Genomic DNA, 21,064 nt, shown 5'->3' on the forward strand with positions numbered 1-21,064 from the left:
GCAAGTGTCTAGCCATGTGGATAGACTCTTTTCTGCTTTTTTTAAAAAACGCATATAACCCCTCACTATTGTAAAATGTGGGAAAAGCCTGTATGTAAATAAATTGTCTTTGAATTTTGGAGACAGTATTTCAAGTTATACCCCATCATGCCTTCCAAGATAGATTCTGTTGTCATCAGTGTTATTGGAATAATGAAAAATTATGGATAAACATATTAAAAATTACTTGGGATGAACAAGGACTCCATAACTGATTGATTTCGTTATACCTAGAGAAGCCTTCTGGTAGCGTACTGCCTAAGGCACTTGACTGCTAACCAGAAGGCTGGCAGTTCAAACCCACCAGCTACTCCTCGGAAGGAAGATGGGGCAATCTACTTCCATAGTGATACTGCCTCGGAAACCCAAGGAGGGGTCACAATGAGTCGGGGCCCGACTCGACGGCACATAACAACAACAACAGAGAAGCCTTAGTTACATGCTGTCCTTCATAAAGGTTGTATTCCAAGAAAAACCTCTTAAGGAAGATAGTCCTCCCTCTGAAAATCTAAATACCTTTTGAGGAAAAAAAAACCTTTTTAATTCTGTTTAAAGGAGTTCTGGTAGTGTAATAGTTAAACGCCTGGCTAGTGACTGAAAGGTTAGCAGCGACTCCACTGGAGAATGGCCTGGCAATCTGTCTCACTAAAAATTAAAAAAAAAAAAAAAAAAGATTACAGCCAAAAAACCCTGTGTAGTGGTTCTGTTCTGTCCCATGGGGTCACTGTCATAATTGACTTGACAGCACTTAAGGACAACAACAACAATCGTGTTTAACATATAAGGGCAAGGTAAAATGACAGCTTCTTTCATTAAGAAGAACTTGACTTTCCCAACTCTTAATGGCTGGTATTTTCAATGCTGCTTTACAGGTCAGAGTTGTTGACTCTGAGAAGTGATGTTTGCTTTTGCTTTGCTTTAGGTAGTACAGTCACAATATACATGTAGATAAGAGATGGTCTTATGGTTTTGGATGCAGTGAATTTGAGTGATTATGTGTACAGATTGCCTATTTCCCGTAGCTAATATTGCCATTTCAATTGTCTGTAACAAAGCACGGGTTATTTTCTTTAAGAGCCCTTAAAGGTAATCTGGTATTTTCATTTAACACGTATTATTTATTTTTGCATTTTGTTTTCATACTAGGGAGATATAATCTTTTCTTTCATTCTTTATATTATTACAAAATAGTCCTTAACCTCAAAGAGAATCATATAAGATCACAAGGGAAATAACTTGGAACATATCTACATTTACAAACTGTAATTCATTTTATTCCAGGAGAATAACCTAGAACTTGAGTGCTTCTATAGTCAAAATATTTTTAAAATTTCATCTTTATGTCTATATAGTATTTATTTATGTAGGATGGAGGGTACATAAAGGAGCTCTGGTGGTACAGTGCCTAAGGCACATGATTGCTAACCAGAAGGTTGGTGTTTCAAACCCACCAGCCACTCCACTGAAGGAAGACGGGGCAATCTACTTCCTTAAAGATTTACTGCCCTGGAAACCCAAAGGAGATCACTATGAGTTGGAATCAACTCCATGGCAGTGAGTTTGATTTGTTTTTTTTTGTTTGTGTGTTTGGAGGGTAGATATATATTCTATCAGTTTCTTAATACACTTGTGTGACTCCAAAAGTAAAAATAAACATGAGAAAAGTACATTGCTGCTTTTTTTAACTTTTAATTGTGAAGAAATACATTATTTTTTAAAGGAAAAAAAAAAGCCAATAGAAAATAGTCATATAAAATATAACTGATGAGTTTTTTTCTTAATGTCTATGTTGTTGTTGTTATGTGCCCTCGAGTTGGACCCGACTCATAACGACCCCTCCTTGGGTTTCCGAGGCAGTATCACTACAGAAGTAAAGTAGATTGCTCCATCTTCCTTCCGAGGAGTGGCTGGTGGGTTTGAACCACCAGCCTTCTGGTTAGCAGTCAAGTGCCTTAGGCACTATGCTACCAGGGCTCCTAGCTTAATGTCTATAGTTTGGGTAAATTGGCAAATTCACAAGTGTTGGTAATTACATAATAGAGCAAGAGTAAGGTTACTGTAATTTTTCATTATTTACAAATGTGGAAAAAATGGAAACAAATTGCCAGCACCCTACTGAAAGAATGTAGAATCAAAGAATCATGACAGGTAGAAATACTATGAGCAATCTCTTTGCTTTACAATTAAAGACTGTGTGATGGAGAGATATAATAATTCCCCCAATTAACATGGATGAACTGATGCATGGTAGTGAGGCTACAAATATAATGTATGCCTGGTCATTTGCAATCCTGGTGTCTTTCCATTTTGGAGAATGTTTATTCTTCTTAATAATTCTTATTCCTCAAAAGTCTAAACAACTGTGAGCAGAGGCTAGTATTTTTGAATTTTAAATATCAAAGTCTTGACAGAATATTTTAAGATCTGGTTCATAAATTATCATGTCCTTCTATTCAGACTTTAAATAGTATATACTGATTATAGACTCAATTATTTAAATCTTTCCATGTTTCATTACTTTTTAATTTCTGTGTTTCATATTATATTGTTTATTATTTTTTAGTTCCCCTATCAATGAAGTTATATCTTAAAAATGCTTCAAATATGCTATGACCTTATGTATTATTACAACTATAAATACAGTTTCTACTAAATATCCTTGTCTTTTTTTTTTTCACTTCTGTCAATAATTGAGGCATTGTAGGTGTTTCACTGATACCTCATTCTACTTTACAACTTCCAGATAGATAGTGGTGATTTATCACTGTTCTTTCTGAGAGATGCATTGGAGCAAGGGTGTGGCTCCATTATCACTGAACTCTATACTGCTGTAAAGCATGGAAGCAGAGGGCACTAATATTTCTACTCATAAATTGTGGTAGCAAATCTTCACTAATCAGACATCTTAATTGTCATGTCCAGCTGTTATCATATATCACCTTTGGTATGTGTACTTGCTAAATTTGTTAAAAAATAAAATGCTTTGTAATCTTTAGTTTTAATATATCTCATAAATATTTTATCATCCCTGCTCTCTTTTACCATCATATTATACCTAAAAAAAACAATTGAAAAATACTGAAAAGTTTGAAAGTATATTAATATGGATTTTTTTTGTCTATAAACAGACATTTGAAATTTAAAATTCATTTTAATTTTTAGATGCATAAGAGGAAATGTAAGAGATTTAAAGAAACTGAATATCAGAACAGATGTATTTTATATGAATGTAAACTAATGGATAAACTTTCATCTGTATGAAAGTTTAATGTTTAAATTATGATGATATAAATTACACATAAGTAGAGGGTCAGATAAAACAATGAGATAGACTGCTATAATAGCTTCAAAAATAACTTCAAATACATCAAAGATGAGATGACTGAAGACTAGGAAATGTTGGTTCTGTTACACCTAAAATTGCCATGAGTCTGAGTTGTCTCAACCACAACTAACAACAACATACTATTTACAATATTTTTAAGCAAGTTGCAAATGTCTAGTAAGTGAAAGAAGTTTCCCAGAAAATCACATTCTTCTGGGAGGAGGTGATATTATAGAAGATTTTCAGCGATGGGTTGTTGTTATTGTTGTTGTTAAGTGCCATCGAGTCAGCTCCAAATCATAGTGACCCTGTAAACAACAGAAAAAAACTGTGCCAGGTCCAGCATCATGCTCACATTCTTTGCTATGCTTGAGCCCATCATTGCAGCCACTGAGTTAATCCATCTTATTGAGGATCTTCCCCTTTTTCAGTGACCCTCTGCTTTACCAGGCATGTTCTCCTTCACCTGGAAATGGTCCCCTCTGACAACATGACCAAAATACGTGAGATGACGTCTGGCCATTCTTGCTTCTGAGGAGCATTCTGGCTGCACATCTTCTAGAACAGATTTATTTGTTCTTCTCACAGTCCATGGTATTTTCAATATTCTATGCCAACACCACAATTCAAATGATCAATTCTTCTTCACTCTTCCTTATTCATTGTCCACCTGTCATGTGCATATCAGGCTATTGAAAATACCATGGCTTGGGTCAGGCACACCTTAGTCTTCAAAGTGACATCTTCACCTTTGCTCTTTAACACTTTAAAGAGATCTTTTGCAGTAGATTTACTCAGTGCAATACATTGTCTAATTTCTTAAGTGTAGATTGTACATCCAAGTAAAATTCCTGTGTGTTAATTGTAGATCCATGTAAAATGAAATCCCTAACAATGTCAATCTTTTTTTCTATTTATTGTGATATTGCTTATTGTTCCTGCTGTGAGGATTTCTATTTTAGGTTGAGGTGTAATCCATACTTAAAGCCTGTAGTCTTTGATCTTCAGTAAGTGCTTCATCTTCACTTTCAGCAAGCTAGGTTGTGTTATCTGTATATCACAGGTTGTTCATGAGTCTTTCTTGAGTCCTGATGCTGCATTCTTCATATAGTCCAGCTTCTCAGATTATTTGCCAGCATACAGATTGAATAAGTATGGTGAAAGAACACAACCCTGATGCACACCTTTCCTGATTTTAAACCATGCAGTATCCCCAGTTCAAACAACTGCCTCTTGGTCTATGTATTGGTTCCACATGAGCACAATTAAGTGTTTTGGAATTCCCATTCTTAGAAATGTTACCCGTAAGTTGTTATGATCCACACAGTTGAATGCCTTTGCATAGCCAATAAAACACAGGTAAGCATCTTTTTTATATTCTTTGCTTTCAGCCAAAACCCATCTCACATCAACAATGGTATCCCTCTTCCCACACTCTTCCTAATCTGACTTGAATTTCTGGTGGTTCCCTGTTGATGTACTGCTGCAACTGTATTTTGAATTATCTTCAGCAAAACTTTACTTGTGTGTGATATTAATGATATTGTTCAGTATCTGTGCATTCTGTTGGATCACCTTTCTTTTGAACAGACACAGATATAGATATCTTCTAGTTGGTTGGCCAGATAGCTAACTTCCAAATTTGTTGGCATAAATGAGCAAGAGCCTCAGAGCTGCATCCATGTGTTGAAACATCTCAGTGGGTATTCCATTAATCCTTGGGGGCTTGTTTTCTGAAAATTCCTTCAGTGCAGCTTGGACTTCTTCCTTTACCATGGATTCTTGATCCCCTGCTACCTCCTGAAAAGGTCGAACATCAATGTCTTTTTGGTGTACTGACTCTGAATTCCTTCCATCTTCTTTTGATGCTCACTGGATCATTCAATATTTTGCCCATAGCATCCTTCAGTATTGCAACTTGAGGCTTACATTTTTTCTTCAGTTCTTTCAGCTTCAGAAATGCCGAGCATGTTCTTCCCTTTTGGCTTTTTAACTCCAGGTCTTTGCACATTTCAGTATAATGTTTTACTTTGTCTTCTTGAGCCACCTTTTGAAATTTTTTGTTCAGTTCCTTTATTTCATCATTTCTTCCATTTGCTTTAGCTACTCTCTGTTCAAGAGCAAGTTTCAGAGTCCCTTCTGACTCCATTTTGGTCTTTTTTTCCTTTCCTATCTTTAATGATGTTTTGCTTTTTATATGTATGATGTTCTTGATGTCATCCCACAGTTCATCTGATCTTTGGTCATTGGTGTTCAGTGAATCAAGTCTATTCTTCAGTCTCTAAATTCAGGTGGGATACAATAAAGGTCAATGATGGGTTGAGAATATTTATCAGGTATTTTTATGCCCTCCCACTTAAGGCATACTTCTGTCTAATCTTCTGAAAGGGATAGATCTAGAAAAATAGATATAGGTAAAAACACATTATTTTCATCTGATTTTAGCCTGCTAGTACTTATCAAAGATCATCCACAATGCTAATTTAAGAACTTGTAGTGAAGCATATGAAAAAAAGAGCAGTAATTATTTTAATCTGAGCCTTTGTTTTTGATAGTATGTAATACTTTGCATAAGAAAATTATAATTAAAGTGCTTTGTAAATTATATTTACTGTTCTAATCCTTCATGCTCCAATCAAAATTCTGCTTGTTGAGTTTTAGAGTACAAGAAAAAATTTCACAAATATGGCTTTCATTTAACCCATAAAGATAAGTTTCAGTTTTGTACTCTCCTAATTGTTATGTTCAGTTGATTTTTGACGTATGTAGATTCATCTGATAAAAAATCTCAGAGTGTAGAAATAGCCTTGTATGTAGCACAATTTAACACATAATACATCTTGTAAAAAAGTTATACTGAAAAAATTCCAATAAAAAAAGAACTTTTATAAAGTATAATGTTAATTATATTTTAGAGGCTAAAGGAGATAAATTGTTTAATTTATTAGTTATAACTAGAAATACAGTCTTTAGCAAACATCCTTTTCTTTTGACTATATCATATGTAAGCTTGTCATTTTCATTAAAAGATTAAATGTAATTACATGATAATCATATTTGTTGTAGAAAATTAGAGGTGTTATTTAACTCTAATATATGGCAGTTAATGAAATTTCTTAAAATTTAATCCCAAAAGTTCCCCAATTTATTAAATGTTTATTATAAAGGAATGTCAACTGGCATTTTAATGATTTGATTAGTTTTGTTAAGTTTACGCCATTCAGAATGTTCTTCAAATGTGAATTGAGTGCTAGGATTTATGGGACAATTGAAAATTATTTTATTTCTTATTTTAATTTTGCTATTGGAATTAACAATTAAAATCATAAAATTTAAATCATGGTCAGTAATCATTCTTTTTAAAGTATTATATTTGAAGTCTCTAGGCTGTGATTAATTTTACTTACAGTAGATTTCTTGGCAAATGATGATATTCCAATGATTCAATTCACTTTTAATCATTACTATTTATTATTTTGTTTAGAAATTATGTAAATTTAATGTAATCATACTTTCTGATTCAAATTTGTTCTAAATACTCCATTTTTGTCCATAAATTTGTCTTACTATATAGATTGACATATCTATAAATAATGCATTTTATTTCACAATATACAGTTTTTAAAGTATAAAATAAGTAATGTCTTTAGCAAAGTTAAATAACTTCCAAATTCACACTGAGATTATCCATTGATGTTTATTTAAAAACATTTATGGAAATATGATAATTTGTATAAACAATTATTTTTGAATACACACTAATGTACATATCTTTGGTAAATGAGAAAAACAAAAGAAGTAATACAGAATTATCTTTTTCATATAAGTAAGTATATGATAAGGTATATGTATTTTGTTTTGATTCCTCTTGGCATCTGAAAACAAGCAATGAGTGTGGCATAGCAGTTGCGTTATTTTTGTAGAGTCAAGGGGTCAACTCAGGATTTTGAATCATAATATTCTTAATATTAATCATAATATTAATTATAGAGATTTTCCTTTCTTTGAAAATTAGATGTCAACTTTACTTTCTTTAGGAATAAAGATAATAAAAATTCATTTTTGGAAAGTAAAAGTAAAGCCCTTTGAAACCATGTTAAAGATTTAGTTTAGTTGGGCTACCACCAACTTCTTAATGATTTAGTTTTGAATTTTGCAAAATGAAGATCTAAACACAGCCATATCATAAGCAAAGTAATCCTATTTAGTGAAGGGAGGTGCTTTCATGACAAGGTTAAATCCCCAGAATTGTTTCAGACTGCTTAGGCCATTAGCATTGGGAAATAATCTTTTCAGTGTCTAAATAACTATACTCCATAAAAATTATGTGATACTAGATGTAGGAGCTCTGGGGTGCAGTGCCTAAGGCATTTGACTGCTACCTAGAAGTTTGGTAGTTCAAATCCACCAGCCACTCCACAGAAAGAAGGTGGGGCAATCTACTTCCATAAAGATTTACTGCCTTGGAGACCTAAGGGGGTCACTATGAGTCAGAATCTACTCAATGGCAATGGGTTTAGACGTGAATCGATGTCAAAAATTTTAAAAAATTAATATCATTTACTGAAAATAATTATGCTAACATTGTCATTTAAATTAGTTTTTATTACAAGTTGAGATTGCTTTGAATTGCTATAAGCTTTAATTACAGAGTACAATTGATTACAAGTCATTTGACTTGCTGGAAGCTCAGAGTAAATGACTGAGCATGTACTCAAAAATACACAGACAGAAAGCAGAGAACAGATATTTGCCCGTTTTCTAATATGGCATATGGCTTCTTACAAATATAACATATTTTTTTCAATAAATTTCTCTCAATTCCTAATTACTCTCAAGTGCATTTTGCTTTATAATATTCATTACTAATTGTTGTTATTGTCATGTAATTAATGAATTTCTACCTTTTTTCTCAAGCTCCTCATTGAACCATCCTCTAATCATAATAATACTCACCATTTACTGTCTTTGAAGTCAGGATTTTCAAAGCAAGTTTGCATCATTGCCTAATTTGTATAACTATTAAAGATTCATATTGTCTGTCTAATTCACAGAATTTCAATAAAGATAACTGTTCAATAATTTGGTGCTAAAAGTATGATTAAAATAGGTAGCCACCAACTTCAAACTTTATGTACTTAATCTCATGGGTCATTAGTCTGTACTGGAACACACAAATGAGCTAACATTTGCTTAATTTTTAGAGTGGGTATCAGTGTCTTTTATTAAGGATGATAGACCAAGTTTAATCATTGCAGTGAAACATTTGTCATCAAGGGCATTTATAAAATTCTTGGTAAGAGATGAAATTAGCAGTCAAGTCAATCAGCTATAGCAACATTTCCACCAACCTTTAAAACATTAGTGCCCTTTGATAGAAATCCCAACATATCAGTCACTAAAACACACACACACATACACATACACATACACACCTTAAAACATAGATCTTTGCCTTGTTCGCTAAGGTAGAATAGCATGGGAGACTGGAAAAGATAAGTTGTAAAAAATATACTTAGGCCTTAAACAACACATGTATAAGCTTTTGAAGAAATTTATCCTACACACAACTGTACCTACAACTCTTTTTCTCCTTCATTCATAAAAGTCAGAAATCAAAAGTAGATTTGAGAAACTAAGTTCATTATGATGGAATCTGACTTAAAAAAAATAAAAAGGTCATGGTTTATTGAAGAATAAGCCTTCCTTCACCTCTAAATAGTCACACTTGCTACTTAGGAGAATAATAAAGGCTTAACTGGAATATATTTCTTCCCATACTATGAATTAAAGAGATACAGATTATAAATCACATTTTCAAAACTTACCAATTTCATATATACATTTCAGACATAGCCATCAAATATAGGAGACTAATGCTTTCTCTTAGTAAATCCATTTTTAGAACTAGCAAATATTTGTGAGAAGTTGTTGGTAGAAATTAATGATTTAGCAAAGGATGCCTCAGAAAAGAAGCTGCTTGTCGAAACAGTTTTTAGGTGACTACTATTAGCTGGGGAGCTCTGGTGGAGTAATACTTAAGGAATTTGATTGCTAACCAGAAGGCTGGTGGTTCAAACCCACCTGCCCCTCACCAGAAGGAAGATTGGGCAATCTACTTCTGTAGAGATACTGCCTCGGAAACCCAAGGAGGTGTCACTATGAGTCAAATTGGCTCAACTGCAGTGAGTTTGGTTTTGGTTCTACTGTTAGCTGAGGATGTAAAGTGGGCATGTGCATTCATGTAAGCATGTGCATATATGTGTGGTATGTTAAGTGTGTATATTTGTTTTCTCTATATATGTACATGCACCAGCCAGTTGATTAAACGAAAACATATTTTCACAGTTAAACTTGGTTTCACATAATTTCTGAAGGGAATTGAAAATACTTCATAACAGATGAAGAAATAGGATACTTATTTTTTGTTACTAACATTTGTGTTCCCCATTTTGTGTAATATGAATCATGCTCATCTTTAGATTAACAGTTGCTAGTATTGTATATTCTGCTTTTTGTTTAGTTTATTAATCATGTGTTATTTTTAAATTTCATTCAATTGAAGCCATATCAAAGGCATTGAAATCTTAAACCATTCAATTCCTGAGAGGTGCTTCATGTGTTTTAATAGGCTTCCATTGTGTGTTTTTACAGCAAGCTTAGTAGTGGAGGAGCGAACAAGACAAATGAAAATGAAAGTGCATCGCTTTAAGCAGACAACAGGGTCTGGTTCTAGTCAAGAACTTGATCGCGAGCAGTATTCCAAGGTAAAACTAGTAGTATCCAACCAATAGTTTCCCTCCTAGAAATGTACAGTGTTTGTACCAGGCAGGACTAGCTATCACTGAATTCTCTAAATTATCAATCAAATGACAGTCCTGCATCATAATTTCCACTAAAGTCTAAAAATTTCTCTACTCTTGATGTATTTTACAAAATATAATTCTGTTAAATTAGTATTCATTCATTTGTATTTAATATTTTTTGTAAAAAGAAAATTTATAATACTTGATATTAAAGTCACTTACTGATCAATTGTCACTAGTCTAATTTATATATAATTCAGTATGTATATATAAATATATATATATATATCAAACCATTTTATTGCTTGAATCTAGTTTAATGTTGTATTTAAATATTAAGACATATTTTATAGTCTTAAATCATAGATATGTTACAGGTTGACAGTCAGTCACCATTGAGATTTGTTTGTCACAAACTCATGTGATGTGAGTTTTTTTAGTGATTTGTGTTTAATAAAATAAGGAACTATTTCAGACTTTTCGAAACTGAAATTCACATAGTCTCAAGTGCTGATAAGCATTTAATTTGCATTTCAATGTTATTTTCTTAGGAAACACTATGGAATTTATAAACTACCAACTAATATCTAATAATTGTAATTAAAGTATACATAAAATGTTACTCAAGTACTTTTGCATATATTATCTGGCTTATGTAAAAAATATTTTTATAATACTACAAAAATGGTAGCAGAAGTTATAGGTCAACCTTTGTTATAATTTGATGTCAAGAAGCCCTTTTGTAAGTAATGACCCATTAAATATTGAAAATTAAATAAATACAACACTAAATCAAGATTGTTGGTATAACATATTGACCTAGAAAAACCTACTTATTTTTGGAAATACTTCATTATATAACCAGATATTCAGAGACTAATACAAAATGTAGAGATAGTTACAAAGTATTATAAACTTACCACTAGGCTACCATAGAGTCATATATAGTTTGGACACAGTCTATCACTTTACGTCTCAGGTCAGATGTGAAAGGATTTCCAGCTTAGACAATGACAATGGCAGCTGTCATTCAGTGAAGCCCAACTCCCTGAGTCTGAAAAAATATTTTTTAAACTAAAATCATAAAGGAAAAAAAAAAAAAAAAAAGATCAGTAAGCAAAATGTCTGGATATTCCTTACAGTTGCTGATTCCTGCTCTGTTTATCTTCTCTGCAGCTTACTCTTCTTGGTATTATCACTTCATCTGCTTATTTGTCTGTATGAATATCATCATCATTTTTGTTTTCTTTTACTACAAATTTAGGATAAAAAAGGCAGGGTAATTTAATTTTTTGTGTGATATTAACAATCTGATGCAGTTATTTGGAAAGGTTCTGTAAACTGGGAATGCTTCATTAAAGCTAGAAATAAGTCATAGATTTCTTAGCATTTTATCATAGGATGAAGTCAAATAGATCATCAGGGGGAGAGATGACAGGGTGGTAAAGGAAGCTAGAAAGAAGTAAGTAAAGAACTGGAGTAAAATGTTAAAAGCCTTCTGGATCATTCTGAACTGGGTCTGATCAATCAGTCAATGGGAAAAAATGTTAACAAGATGATGTGCTCTAGACATGTAAACCACTACTTGGGACCAATATCCATGATCAATCAAAAGTAAGATTATCTTTTTTGGAAGATTCCAAATATACATAAATGCTTAACTGCACATAGAAATTTAGAAGTTGAAATAATTATCTACTCCAAATTCCTTATGTAGCATAATATGACAAGTGAGGCTCAAAGGAAGGGAGATGATTTACCAAAAGTAGTAAGGCATCTTTGTGGAGTGATGAGGCCTACAACTCCTGATTTGCTGTATCGGTTGTACTTGTTCTTATATTACTTCTTATAATAGTGAAGTGAACGTATTATTCTAGCTGGTTCAAAAGTTCTCATATAGATTTTAATTTTCATACAAATAAATTAGCATGTTCTATCTTTCCTTGCTTATGTGTACCTGTTTCCTCTTTCTCTGTCAGGATATTTAAACAGTCATTTAAAAACCTGTTATTTTCAAATATATTACTATTGCTCTTACTGAATAAATTAATGCTGTTATATGAAATAAAATTATAAGTTATAATATCAATAAAATAGCAGATCAAAGATATGGTAACTGTAAAAACATAAGGGAAATTATGTTAAAATCACATATATGAAGACTTCATGGGATATTTTTGGTTTAAGGTTTAAAAATTACCACAGAACAATAATTTGGGGGTTTCATCCAGTCCCTGTGGCTCCAGAAAGTATGGAGTCCATGATTATTTGAAATTCTGTTGTTTGTTTTTTCCCTCATGATCAACATTTTTCTATAGAATCTTTGATCATAATGTTTACTAATGGTAGCTGGGCACTATCAAGTTCTGGTCTCATGGCAAAGGAGGCAGGTCATTTATGGAGGCAATTAGCCACACATTCCATTTCCTCTTCCTATTCCAGACTCTCCTGCTTTAGTATCTTAGACCAAAAATAGAAGACCCTGAAGTCTTCTCAAAACCAAATAATTTAACTTAACTAGTAAAGCACGTCTGCCTTGAGCATCATACTCTTTTAAGATCAAACTATAAGATCAAATTGACAACAGTAGCTGGGAAGATTATATAGGAAACTTAAGGAGCAATGAGTTTATAGTAATGGGGGGAAACAACTCAGAAAAGAAGGGTACAAAGGGTTGTACAACTCAAGGAATGAAATTAATCACTGTCACTGATTGTTCATATAGAAACTGTTGAATTGCTTTATGTTCTGTTGCATATACTCAAGGAGTTCTGGCAGTGCAGTGGTTAAGGTATTTGGCTGCTAAGCAAAAGGTTGGCAGTTAAAACCCATGAGCCACTGCACAGGAGGAAGATAAGGCAATCTATTTCCATAAAGATTTACAGCCTTGAAAATCCTATGGGGCAGTTCTACTCTGTTTTGTAGAGTCACTGAGTCTTAACCAACTCTTTGGTAGTGGAGTGGGTGTATATTCTCAACAAAAAATAAAATCAATTATTCTAAGTTTGTTTTTTTTTTTTAATAACATGATTAGCTTATTTTTTATATGTCAAGCAAAAAATACTGTACATTTTAAATATACATTTTATGTTCTAATGCTTACAATAGAAATTTTTAATAATTATAGTACCCCTGAATGGTGCAAATGGTTAAGTGCTTAATTAGTAACCAAAAGGTTGGTGGTTCAAACCCACCCAGGAGCACCTCAGAATTCAGACCTGGCAGTCTGCTTCCAAAAGATCATAGCCTTGAAAACCCTATGGAACAGTTCTACTCTGCATACATGGGGTTGACATGAGTTAGAATTAATGCAAAGGCTACTACTACTACTGGCCTTTTTAGTTCATTCAAATATGTCCCATATACATAATTTTTTTTTTCAGTTTTTCATCCTTTTCTAACAAGAGTTTTATAGTTTACAAAGATGTGTTTATATTGCTGTAATTGAGAAACGAGTGTGTTGTAGATTTAAAGTAGATTAAATTTTGGACTATGATACCTTATTGTCTTTTTAGTGTCTTAATCCATTTGAAATTTTGGATGAAACAATACACTGTAGTTGAGAATTCTTCTAAATTAAAAATTAGTCAATCACCCTTAAAAAACTAATAACCACAGCAATAAAACTAGACTTTCTTCAGAGCAGAGAATTATCCAATGAGGGTAGTGTAATTCCTTAGATGCTTTTTGAAGCCTGTTAACTTCTTTTAAGAAGGTCAAGTAATCCTAACATCTGTCCTGAGTAAAGAATTAGCATTAACTTTGCTTTTGAAAAGGCACAGAATTTCTGTGGTATCCTTAAAAGGTCTTCCCATGCTTTTTTTTTTTCCATTGATGTTATGCATAGTTGCATGCCTATATGATGGAATGACATTAATATTAGAGTTGAATTTTCATTTAGGCCCTCACATTTAGAAGAGTATTTATGTTTCTGTAACCGACGAGCACACCAAGATTGATGTGTGGTGGATTTCTTGCTAGCTTCAGGATGTTTATTATTACTGACTTCTAAAAATAACAGTCCTATATGAGTCGGGTCAGACTCGATGGCAAACTACAACAACAACAACAAATAATTAGCATGCCCCCTCACAACAATGACTTATTTCCCTGCTGTAATGATCAGTATAAATTCCTCTTGAGCTTAATACGTTCCTAAAAATATAATATATTTTGCACTGAAATATATAATTGATATATTGGAAAATTAATAAGTCATGTTTAATGAAAAAGAAAGTGATTCAGTTTTCACCAGATTTTGAAAAATTTAAATGTATTAGTAAAAAGTAAAAGTGAAAATATTTCATTTTCCTTCAAATAACCAATGTGAAGAAAAATGTGCTCTCATGTCAGAATGATGAGTTGTTTTTGACCTCAGTATAGAAAAAAAGAAAATAATGTGACATAGAATCTTTAAAATCTCTTGTTTTTCTTTTTACTGGAATATCGAAGGCCATGAGTAAGAATCAACTCCATGGCAACTGGCCTAAACTGGTCATTGAAAAAAGGTTCAGAAAGAGATGGCTGATAGAAAAGGAAGGTTTCTTTAGTTGGAGAAATATTTCCATGTACATGCACAGACCTCTGTAGTCTGCATGCTTATTATTGGCGTTACCAAATAAGAGGAGCATTTGTGCTGGATGTTAACCTAGTATCAAGAAATATCCTACAGTTACATACGTTCCTGTGGAATTAGATCTAAATTCTTTCATGTTTTGTCATTTCAAGCTATCATTTCAACACATTTGGAAACATTATACATAATTACATGGTACATCTCTTTTAACACAATAGTTTTGAAAACTAGCTGTATGGGAATTCTATCCATACTTCAGCAATAGTGTTAAATTCAGGTTATACTCTACAAGCATATTCAGTTTTTACAACCTGCACTCTGTAAGTAAATAACAGTTCTGATTGAAATGAATCATGTCAGTCAGGATCATGGTATTAGATATGGCAGAATTTGCCAGTGAAGCACGTTATCACATTGCTTTGAATACATTATCTTAAATCATATTAATTTTAGATCAAAAATGAAGTTATATAAGTAGCTCTGGACATATTAACATATAAATTCCTTTTGACTTTCAAGGCAAATAACACAATTGTAAAAAGAAAAAAAAAATTGGTAAGACAGATATTCTATCAGTTGGGATTTGTGATGCCTGATGTGAAATTCAGGGAGCGAAGAATTAAAGCTTACATTTAAATAGTTAAGCCTAAACTCTTTGATAAGATACACCATAAAAAAAAAAAAAAAAAAACCCAAACTCACTGCTGTCGAGTTGATTCCAACTCATAGCGACCCCTCCTTGGGTTTCCAAGGTGGTATCTCTATGGAAGTAGATTGCCCAGTCTTCCTTCAGAGGAGTGGCTGGTGGGTTTGAACCACCAGCCTTTTTATAAGATAGATTACTAAATAAAATGTGAATCCCTTCTCCAAGATTACTTTCAAAATATTATTGTCTTATACTTCTATCTATGAGTTGGGTTTGACTCGGCGGCACATAACAACAACAACAACAAAATACTTTTATCTGTCCATGTAGATTCAGGTTGTAACATCAATTTATTTAAAATACTTCAGCAAGATTATTACACAAATTTTTAGGAAGAGTTCCATCCAATTCATTCAAACTCCTCTGATATAGGTGACTTTTCTATAAGTTTGACAAATATTTTTTTTTTTATTTTCACTGCCTACCCATACATTTAAAATTAAATTACTTGGTAGGAAACTTAAATACTCAACTGTTTAGTTATATATTCTTTTATGTTATTTAAAAAGTTATATTACCTTCTGGTAACTGAAATAAGATAATCACTCAGGTATTTTTAAATTATATGTAATTATATAAACTTACTATTTATTATTATATTATCATAATTATAACACATAAAAATAATCACATAATTATATAGAAAGCTACTCACTGCCTAATCTACTGTAATTAGATGAAGTAGAAACAATAACAGACTTACTGCTTTGAATGCCATCTTTTACCTGATGATTCCTAAAATCTTAGGAATGAATGCCAAAGATATATTTAAAAATGCACTTAAATATATGATATAGTGTATACTGAAACTTCAAGAGAAATTCCCCTTTTGTTTTTCCTTTTGACACTGAGTTTATAGTTTACATTTGAAATCATTTAATGAAATCATAATAGAAAGGAAAACCCAGTCTTAAACTCTGTTGCCTTTGGCATAGTCCCTTGGCTTTGGTATCCCGCTTATTGTGAGGAAAGATTTTTTTTTTTTAAGCAATTTGAAAGTGTGATATCCTAGAATAGATAATATTGCTAATCTTAGTTTTAGAAAGAATCAAGAAGTATAGACAAATGGAAGCAGTCTATACCATGGGTAGAGTAGGTGAATAAAATAGGAAATAATGAAAAGTAAGGAAAGAAAAAACAATTCACTAGCAAATAAATGAATAATGCAATTTTGAGATGTTATGTATGTGTCAACATTTAAATTAATTTATTCTCTACCCAAAAATTTTACATTTAATTTATAATTCAGCCTTCATAAGCAATGTCTTACCATTCAAAAGATGTAAGATTCTTGTACTGATAATATGTAATATGTTAGTGCTTAGAAAGGCTAAATAGTGTGTCATTTATGGATTATTTTATATTCCACACCTCCTTTTATAAAGGTACACTTCTGTTTGGTGTAGATGAAGTAGTTGTTAACTTCACCATGCATGTCTCTTTTTTTCCACGAACTGATGATGGAGCTCACACTTTCTTGTTTTTAATCTTTAGTATAACATACATAAAGATCAGTACAGAAGCTGTGATAACGTCTCTGCCAAATCATCAGATAGTGATGTCAGTGATGTGTCCGCCATTTCACGAACCAGCAGTGCCTCACGCCTCAGCAGCACAAGCTTTATGTCAGAGCAATCTGAGCGCCCCAGGGGTAGAATCAGGTGAGTTGCAATACTGTTTATACAAACTGGATCATTACCCTTGGTATATAAAAGGGCACCTAGCTTCCTAAGTGTTCTTTCTAGAACACAGTTTAGGTCAAGTAGCAGAAACATTTCATTAAAATAACTGTAACTGGAGTAGGCTAAGCATCTATTAACTATTATGTAGTATTACCAGTAACTGCTACTGTCAGATAGCAGAGCAATGGTTAACCACTAGGCTGCCAACCAAAAGGTCTGTAGTTTGAGCCCACAGGCTGCTCTGTGGGAGAAAGATGAGGCAGTCTGCTTTTACAAAGATTACAGCTTTAGAAACCCTAGTTCTACTCTTGCCTTATAGGTTTGCTATGAGTCAGAACTGACTCCATGACAATGGGTTTTAATGGGACTATGAGTCGGGGCCGACTCGATGGCAAATAACAACAACAACAACAACATCAGATATAGTATATAACCATATTCATAATTTTAGAGATTGCTGAGTTACTTATAGTAATATTTAATCCATAGAACATCCTTTAGTGTAGGGTCCAGATGTGCCAAAAACTAAAGACCTTTCCCTTATATACTGGAAGCAGGCCACACGCCAAAGGCAACTACTTAACTGCTCACAGCAGATTCTACCATGGAGCTGATTACAATCCCATCATGAGGAATCACTACATCCAGCTGCCTAGCCACTCAAAACCATGGCTCAGCCAAGTTGACACACAACCTTAACTACCACAGAAGACATCATAGCCTTCACTAAGGACATGTTTAATGCCTTAAAAGTCAACAAAGTAACCAGTATTCTCAGGAAGTACAATAGAGACAGAATATGTGACATGATCTTATTATATAAAATAATAGTGTTTAGGCACTGAAAATGTCATGCATGGTTTGATTTCTTCTATCCCAGTACGTTATGAACTGAGAAAATGTCTAGATAAGTAACATATGAAATGAACAGTTTACTGCATAGCCTTCTGTATCATTTATAGACTGGTGTTTCCAAGCCCTGGTTGCTCCATTTTCCAATCCATCCTATTAAGGATTCACAGTCCCCATTAGTGTATTTCAGATTTGGAGAAGTTCTTTATTGAAACAATCTGTTTAACTTTCTTTTATCCAGTATATAGCAAGGATAATTGGTTCTAGAATGCTTTTTTCATAGAGACACCTGTTACTATTTTGCTGAGTTCTTGAGTGCATGTCAGGAAAATCAGTTTTAGATGATAAGCCTTTTACCTAAAAGATAAAAGGCAATAAAATAGCTTTAAAAAGTCTACTGGGGACAAATGAAAGTAAATATAAGGTGTATGTAGGTTGAAAAATGTAAGCACATTTGGATGATCACTCTCAAAATGATCATTTTCAAAAGGATGTTAGGGATTCTTGGGCCATATCTTGATTTTTTTTGTGTATTTGAGGTAATTACACAACAAGTGTCTTATCAGAGCTGCTGCTAGCTAAACCACATAGCACATCTGTGTGAATTTAAAAAGTGTATCCTTTCCTCTAGATGCATTCATCCATGGCAGGCTGCCTGGCTTGAAGTAGCTGAACTATTTTTCTTATGGATTAACTGAAAGTTCATTCAAAATAATCTAAAACACGTCTCATGTTTTCAAAGTTTAATTACACAGAGGAGCTATAATTGAAAAAGAAAATAAACTATAATATTCATATAAGGGTAAATAACATTTTGCAGATAGAATGATTTTAAATTATTCTCAAATTGTTATCATGGATTAAAAGTAAGTGCTAGGATAATTATCACAATGTAAAATTGCTGTCAAATACTTCAAAATAATAAATACTGAGGAAGATGAAGCTAGCTTGTTTTTCAGATGTGCTCTGCATTTGCCTTAAAATTTGAATTTAGTTTTAGTTGAAATATTGTTCAAAGGATGCTTTCCTGTCCAAGTACAAAATATGCAAAGTATATATTAGTAGAAGTGGCATAATTGATAATAAAAAATAAATACATACTAGACGCCTGAAAAAAAATGTGTTGGATTCCTGACTTCCCTGCTTAATTTTTCATCTAAAAAGTGCTCATCCCAAAAAGGAGCAGAATCTCCATGGTATAGCTCTGAACTCTTTTTTTTTTTTTTCTTTCCTGTCTTTATTGTTTATTGATTCATTTCCAGGCAGAAAAATTTCAGATGTTTTATACAAAATCAAGCTTTAGAAGCAAATGCTAGCATATTCCTATAATTACTCTCAGATCTTAGGAAATTTTAGAAGCTTTGCCAAACCCAGCAATTTTCCAACAGCATTTAAGTTTATAACATGTTCTCCTGGCTCTATCACAGTTGGATTGCTATAAAACCCATAGCAGTTGAGTTGATTCTTATTTATAGCAGCCCTATAAGACAGAGTACAACTGCCGCAGAGGGTCTTCAAGGCTGTAAATGTTTATGGAAGTAGACTGCTACATCTTTGTCTCACTGAGCAGCTGGTGGGTTCAAACCACCAGCCTTTCAGTTAGCAGCCAAGCACTTAACCACTGTACCACCAGAGTTCCTGTGGCTTTCTATAGGTAAATGGATTTTGATAAATTTGAGGAGCATATTTGATATGGAGGATTTTTAGTCTCTTTTATCATTACGCTCTCAAAGAATATTTTCAAAAGCAATTATCCTTGCTTCATTTATAATTTGAAAGATATGAAAGTTTCTTTTGAAGAGATGTTATGTAGACAAGCAGTTAACCTTGCAGCTATAAATTTAATAAAATTTGATATTCAATGTCAATAGGCCAATAGTGGAAATACTAAAGGAAATGTAATTATATTTTTTTGAGGATTTCAAAACAGTATGGGTTAAATTATTTAGTGTTTTAAATTTTCATAGAAGGTAGCACATAGATTAATAATTCTGGAAAATGAATCTTGATATCACAATTATGTTTGAAAAATGTTGCAGAAAACAATTTCAAGTACCCCTTGTTTCACAATAGTTCTTCAATTTAGTAAGGGAATACAGGACAACATTAAAAAATAATGTTTGGATTTTTGTGATAGCATATGATAAGTTCTTAAGTGCAAAATCATTTGCTAAATTAGTAGTTCAGAATAAACAATTGAACCTTCCATTTTATATGCTAATTTTATACTTACTGACATCAAGAGTGAACAGGAGTGAGTTCTTCCTTTTTTCCCTTCCTCTTTTCTTCCTTTCTCTTCCCTTCCCTTCCCTTCCTTTCCTTCCCTTTCTTTGGCTTGCTCTGTCTTTCTTTTTTAGCTATCCTCACTTAATTTTACATGGCTATGGGTTGTAACTTTTGAAAAACCAAAGCCTACTAAGAAGGAAAGAGGAAAATATCATAGAAATTAAAGGACAGGGGAGAGGTTGAATCCAGCATAGTGAAAGATGCAGAATATTGAAGATCTAATAAAAAGAATATTTTACTGTTCTTCTGGTGTCTCCTTTCATAGCCCAGGGTTGATTTGTCATTGTCACTATTTTTCCTGTGACTAGATTAAAGCTGTAAAAAAGTGGAAGGAAGTCTTTAAAAATTGTTAATGTAACATGACTGAATCATTTTGCTATATGACTAACTTCACAATACCATGCCAAATTCTTAACAGTCAAAATACTTGACCTATGATGGTAAGAAACTCAGCAATCTTACCAAGGCCTAGTTCTGAGTTCTGGGGACAGGCGAGTGGCTTTCCTGAGTAGGTTCAGCCTTGCAAACCATTTAAAACTGCCAGTTTGAAGTGAGGCAGCTATGGTACATTTTAGAACAGCTGCAGCATGCCTTGTTTTCATCTTTGCCCTTTGACAATTCATCATAGATTTGCTAACATGCATTTAGCTTATGTTTTGGAAAGATCAGTAGCATATTACATAAATGTTTATTTTATAATAAGCTGAAAATAGTTATAATAAATAGGTTTTCAAAATTTAATAGGAACCAGGAATAGTTTATCAATAAATGTTTATTTTATAATAAGCTGAA

The 21,064-nt window shown here is 32.8% G+C and overlaps 1 protein-coding gene across 1 annotated transcript in view; it reads left to right on the forward strand.

Annotated features, from left to right (window-relative positions):
- Positions 1–21,064, forward strand: part of RIMS1 (regulating synaptic membrane exocytosis 1) — a 685,283-nt gene that overhangs the window by 536,656 nt on the left and 127,563 nt on the right. The window contains exons 27-28 of the mRNA XM_007945190.1: positions 10,019–10,131; positions 16,947–17,113. Coding sequence (XP_007943381.1) covers positions 10,019–10,131; positions 16,947–17,113 — 280 coding nt within the window. The remainder of the gene's footprint in view (positions 1–10,018; positions 10,132–16,946; positions 17,114–21,064) is intronic.

This window comes from Orycteropus afer, unplaced genomic scaffold (genome assembly GCF_000298275.1).
Source record: "Orycteropus afer afer isolate SDZICR_OR568_19922 unplaced genomic scaffold, OryAfe1.0 scaffold00133, whole genome shotgun sequence".
Taxonomy (NCBI): Eukaryota; Metazoa; Chordata; class Mammalia; order Tubulidentata; family Orycteropodidae; genus Orycteropus; species Orycteropus afer.